At 36.2% G+C, this 6,630-nt stretch overlaps 1 protein-coding gene across 1 annotated transcript; it reads left to right on the forward strand.

Annotated features, from left to right (window-relative positions):
• The first annotated feature begins 1,001 nt into the window (after window positions 1-1,001).
• LOC132062374 (chaperone protein dnaJ 20, chloroplastic-like) lies at window positions 1,002-1,484 on the forward strand. Its single transcript, XM_059454954.1, has one exon. The coding sequence runs from the start codon at window positions 1,002-1,004 to the stop codon at window positions 1,482-1,484; it is 483 nt and encodes a 160-aa protein (XP_059310937.1).
• Window positions 1,485-6,630: the final 5,146 nt, after the last annotated feature.

Raw genomic sequence — 6,630 nt, forward strand, 5'->3', positions numbered from 1 at the left:
GCTTACCATCTGAGCAACCCCTCTTGTCTAATAATAAGACTTACTAGTAAAAAAAATTACCCCTCCCCTAGGAGCATCACTCTTTTTCCTCCCTTGGAGACTCGAATCCACAATCTTGATTGGAGGTTGAAACAGCAACCCCCTCCCGTCTAATGATAAAACAGGCTCCTTCTCCTCGCGACTAGTTAAAATATACTGAAATAGTGAAATTGCACAAAAATGTTACTATGTAAATTTTAAAAACTCCCATGAATACTTAAAGTAATTAATTCCTCCCTCCCTCCTCTTCATCTTCTCCTATTTTTTTTGTTCAGCGACTAAGACAGCCAAACTTATGCCTTACAACTCCAAAAAATTGATTAAAAAATTACCGCATCACGTTCCACGTAACCAAGTTAAAAAAGTGCCATGCAAATAGAAGAAGGTAACTTGGGTAAAATCGTTCTTCTAGAAAAACATACCGAACTTATTACTTCCTCCGTTCCAAAAAGATTGGCTTACTTTCCTTATTAGTTTGTCCCAAAAAGATTGACACATTTCTATATTTAGAAACAATTTAACTTTATGAGATGATTTACGGCCACACAAGTACCTAAGGTTTGTTTTGGACCACACATTTCAAAAGTCTTTTTTATTTCTTAAACTCCGTGTTAAGTCAAACTAAGACAATCTTTTTGAGACGGATGAGTATAATTTAATAAACTAATAAATGAAATGAAAACCAACATATGAAAGAAGACGATAACTTCACGCCAAATTACCATTCAACGACCAACTAATAAAACCGCGTCTTAACAAGAAATCTTTTAATTTTATTAAGAAATCACATGCATAGTTTATTCCTCCTAATACATCAATAGGCCACAAAAATTAATCACACTTATACATACACCCTCAATATATATATATATATATATATATATATATATATATATATATATATCTGTGTGTGTGTGTTTCCTATTTTATTTTTCCAAACATTCCTCACAAAATTCACGACAATGGAGATTATTTCCTTGAAGATGAACAATATTACTAAGGTGGATAATATATTTCCAATGTTCAATATTCCAAAAGCTGGAAAGAACAAATTGAGAATCACATCGAGTATTCAGGCTGGAAAATCCAATAATTTGTATGAAGTACTCTCTCTATGCTATGAGAAGAATGTAGGGATTAATGATATAAAGAGAGCTTATAGATGCATGGCTCTTCAATATCATCCTGATGTTTGCCATGATCACTCAAACAAACAGGAGTCCACAAGACGATTTATTGAGTTGCAAAAGGCCTATGAGACTCTCTCCGATCCCATTTTACGCGAAAATTATGATTATCAACTAAGCTTGAGGGATTCTAAAGGAACATTTGGAAGAAAGTCTGCTGAAAATAGTAGAATTGTTCATAAGGATGTGTGGGAAAGGCAACTCAATGGATTGAGAAGAAGATCTTTGCATAGGATGGAGAATAAGAGAAGCAACTAATTGTTGAAAGAGGCCATCATATCTTGGATTGATGATATCAATTACTCCTACATATTTTTTCTTTCAATTTTGGTCTTTCTTTATTTGATTAATCAATTCTTTGATATTTTTCCTCTACTCTTATTCTTTTTTAACGAATAGGATCATCAGGAGCTCATTCTTTCAACTATGTATGATTGTCATTCAAGAGTGGTTGTTCTTGAAATTTATCTTTAAGTGAATCGTGTTCTTTCACTTCTTTTACTTCCTTTTGTTGTGAATATTACCAAATGTATTTTAGATCATAACTTAAAAAGAGAAGCTCTACTTGTAAAATGAAAATGGATTTAAAACTTGGAAAAAGAATTGTCTTTGGATATTGTCTAGACTCCCAAGAAAATATAGTGGTATATATATATATGCTTGAAAATATATGTGTGGCATTTGAAGGAGAAACGATGCTTAGTCGTATAACTTGGTCGGAAAGAGAGACTCCGGTTAACCCCAAAGCAAACTTGTCGAGTCAATTATTTTGGGTCATTAATTAAAGATAAACGTTGTGTGACCGGTCCGGGATCAAAACAGACGTTACGATTTAGAATTAAAACAACATTTATTGTCTATTATTGCTCATTATTAAAATTTAACCATAGCTTAAGTGTTGATGTATTTGTAGTATAAAAGGAGCCTGAAGACCTCTCAAAAGGATCATCGAATAACAACAACTTACACACATTCATACTATCCAATTTCTAGCAATTAAGTTTATTTTATCATTCTTTTGTACCGGGTTACCATTAGTTTAGCAAAGCCGAAGCAAACAGTTGTTCCACCGGAGGAAAGCCTATCAAAGGATTCTCTCCAAGGATTAACAAAGCCCAGGCTTATTTAATTCATTATTACTTTACTAATTTATTCAATTTCTCTAGTCATTATTGGATTTATTATTTACTGTTTATAACAAATCAATTCACGTATCCTTTAGACCTCAAATAAATTTAACTGTACTCTTTTTTAAGGTAAACAGTTTGGCGCCCACCGTGGGGCTAAGGATAATAGTGATATTATTTTGTTGATCTAATTACTTTACTTATTAATTTTTAATCTCTCTTACCAGGTAGTTCTAACAATGACAAACACTGGAAACCAAATTGTTAGAGTATTGAACAACACGAATACACAGGAAAGAGATCTGGCAACATGAGAAGTTAAGGCGGGGAATCCTCGAGACCAGATTTCTCCTCGTGTATCCAAGCATATGGGAAACGATGTAACTCCCAATGATGAGCACGAAGAAGAAGTAACGCTGCAAACCCAGGGTTAGCAAAAATCCTGGACCTACTGGAAAAGCAGCAAAAGGCTATTGCTAAGTTACGAATAGGAAGAAATAATGTTGGAACAAACTTACCCAATACGAATGTTGAGCACGGGGAAAGCAGCGGTGAGACCCGAGGTGACAAAGACATTATGCAATATTTCAAGGCCCTTTCCAATCGGCCTGAAAAGAATGAAAAAGAATTAAATAGTCGATTGGATCAGAAGAATTTAAGGCATTCAATTTCCGGATAGACCAGATTCCAGGAACCTCTCCGATATTGAAGGGACCGGATGCGAAGAGATATGTGCGATTCTTCCGATATTCCACTAAGAGTGCGATCCACCTAAGTAAATTAATCTCAAAGAGGTTCAACCGGATCTACCCAAATATGTTGGGACCACAGATCCACAAGAACGTGTGATTGCATACACATGTTCCGTTAAAGGGAATGATATGCAGCCAGACGCGGTTGAGTCCGTTCTACTCAAAAAGTTTGGTGAAACGTTGTCCAAAGGAGCAATGACTTGGTAATCATTTGCTTAGGAGCACTCGATTCAATTCATTCTTTCAAGATGCTTGCAGATGCTTCTATCAAAGCGCATGCCGGAGCAAAGAAGGTGTCAACAAGGAAGGCAGATAACTTCAAGATTGCCCAGGGCAATGCTGAATTGCTTCGTGAGTTTGTTATAAGATTCCAAAAGGAACGGACGTTGTTGTCGACTGTCTCGGATGAATAGGCAGCAGAGGCATTTGCAAAAGGATTAAACCCAAGAAGCTCGAGCGCCTCATTGAAATTAAAAGAAAGCCTATTGGAATTCCCCCCTACAAAATGGGTGGATGTTCATAACAGGTACGAATTAAAAATCCGAGTGGAAGATGATCAGTTTGGATTGCCGGCTGGATCTATTGGCAGGATCGGAACCATGACAGACCAAGAAGGAATGCTGATCACGATCCTAGATATGGGAAAGAAAAGTATCAACCGTATGATCAACAGGAGAAATCCCGTTCAAGACCAGAACGAAACCGGAATAATCAATATGAGAGGCCAAATTCTGACAGAAAAATTGACTCAACTCAAAATAGATGAGGATTGCAGTCCAAAATGTGACAGTGGATTCAGTTACAAACAATATTGAAAATTCGAGGTTGTCGGAATATAACTTCAATGTTGATTTGGTGGAATTGGTTGCAGCAATAAATAAGATTGACGGTGCGAAGCGACCCCTACCGATGAGGTCAGATCCCAGCCAAAGGGATATGAGCTTATTTTGTGATTACCATGGAACCCATGGTCACCGGACTGCTGACTGCAGGCACCTCAGGGACGAGGTTGGACGGTTGTTAAAGGATGGTCACTTAAGAGAATTCTTAAGTGACAGGGCCAAAGATAACTACAGAAAGAATAGGGATTTTGTCAAGCAAGAGTTTCAGACCGAACCACGTCACATTATCAACATGATAATTGACGAGCTCTAAAAAACCAAGAAAATCCTCCGAATAGAAATGATGAGGTGACAGGAGTTTGTGGAACCCTTGATCATAAACAAAAGAAAGCTTTGTCGATTGGCGACATAAGTGAAGAGGAAATTTCATCTCGACCTAGTGATTTGGTGATTTCTCCTTTGATTAATAGTTGCGTAGTTTCCGAAGTCGCAGTTGTTTCGAGAAGTGCAGTGAACATTATTCAGTGGGGAGTCATAGAACAGTTAGCAGTGATGGGTGAAATAGTGTTACCTGGAGGAGTTGAGAAATGATTTATAGAGTTATTAGTTATCACCGAGGCGGAGAGCGGAATACAAAGTTTCAAGTAGTAAATGGAGGCACGGATTTCAGGGTTATCTTGGGAAGACCTTGGATTCAAGATACGAATGCTGTGATGGCAGCTCCATTCAGACGGTTAGAATTTCAAACGTCAGAGGGAGTAAAGTTTGTCCCGACGAAAAGCTTCGACGAATGGAATGTCTGGTAGCAGCTTAGGCAAGGAGAGTAAAAAAAATAAAAAAAAAAATAAAAAAGAACGGTGAAGATGGAAAAATAAGCAAAAGGAATAAGCGAATGAGTATTTGATCAGATAAGATTACAGGGAAGAAATTCATACAATGTCAAAATCATTCGAGGTAAGTTTAATTATTATTTTTTGAATGCTTTTTCTAAGGAAAATTCAACACTTATTACAAGATCAAAAGGAAAAGCGGATTCCAGCAAGAAATGAGTTCGGAGGCAACGGAAGATTACAAGATTACTAATAGAACTTAGAAAGCACGTGTTGTACTCTTTTACCCTTCGACCGGTTTTTATCCCTGTAAACAAGCAAAGGGTTTTTCCGGTAAGGTTTTTAATGAGGCAACAACAAACGTGTTACCTCAAATAAATTGGATCGTTCTAACGTCAGAGGCCACAGGAAATCAAGAATGATTCAAAAGGTTTTTGAAAGGAGGAAGCAAGACAAGATACTAGAGACTGACGAAGAAAATGTCATAGGAAGTCAAAGCTTTTAAAACAAAAGTGTGATACAGTTTTCTTAGGTGGTTGTTAGCCAAGCTATAAGTCGGCCAGTCAAAAAACTGTCCAAGTTTGATGGATTTATTTCCTAAAAGTTTGATGTTGCAATAATAGAGAAATGTATCAGTCAAATAGACTTTTTCTCTTCAAAAAGAAAAAATTGTCATTGAGAGTTATGCATACTTGAATTATACACAAATTATAAGTTTGCATTTCAGCAAATAATAGCCAAATGAATTAGAGACGTCTAATTCATAAGCATAGTTATAAGACCTTATACATGAGAAGAAAATGGAGTCGGAAGTATCATTCTTGGCCGAGAAAATCAAATTTAAGGGTATATGAACCCGAGGAAAACAAATTTGAAGGATATATAAGCCCAATAAATACAAATTCGGAGGTGTTAAAACCCAAGAAAGTTTAGCACAACAATGTTTAAGCATGATGAGATTATTATCCATTTGGAGCGATTTAATCCGGATGATTATAAAATACAGAGAAGAAAAAAAAAACGAGGAAGTTATTTATCCAAATGCACTAAAGGTGAGCATAATTTGCACTTATATGTTGTTTCCAAAATAAAATGGAAGAGTCCATTTGCCTCAAAGAGAAAAGGAGTCCGGGTGAACAGAAGATTAAAAGCTAATTCCGGTACAATGCATCCGTGTAAGGTTAGATTATTTGCGTATCTTTACTTTTGCATTAGAATAAGGTATAGTTGTTTGAATTATAACAATGCAGCAAGGTGAAGAATTGTGTTTATTAAGATTTATAAATACATGTTGGGAAATTGAAAAGATATGACAAAAAGCCCAAGGCAAGTATAAAAGCTGAAAGGGCTACAATATATCAGCAAGTTGCTAAGTCTCAAACTAAACATCGATCAAAACATCCATTGTTCTCATCAAAATTGCAGTAAAAATGAAGTGTCGGTATTACTAGAAGACATAAAGACAAGCTCTGGCTGAATCATTTCAATGGAATAAAACTTGAAGAGTGAGTAACACCACAGCAAAAATTCTCCTTATAGTGAAAATTCTTCCCATATGATTACGGTGAAGATAGCCTACGAGCTTCTTCTTCAAACCTCTCTAGAACATTCTTCGAGGATAAGCCGGGAACAACTTTGCAAGATCATCAGTAGACATGTCAAGAAGAGCATCAAGAAGCTAAACTTCTTAAATGTTCTCTTCTTTGATTGTTGCCCAGTAACCTCGCTTTCGTGTTCTGTTGAGAAAAAGCCTGAAGAATAGAAGTGGCAACTGTGAAAAAATGGAATAGGTGATTGTACAAAGTACCGGAAGTAAAAGTGGACATTTGATTAATGAAAGCAAGTGGTTATCA

This window comes from Lycium ferocissimum, chromosome 7, assembly GCF_029784015.1.
Source record: "Lycium ferocissimum isolate CSIRO_LF1 chromosome 7, AGI_CSIRO_Lferr_CH_V1, whole genome shotgun sequence".
Taxonomy (NCBI): domain Eukaryota; kingdom Viridiplantae; phylum Streptophyta; class Magnoliopsida; order Solanales; family Solanaceae; genus Lycium; species Lycium ferocissimum.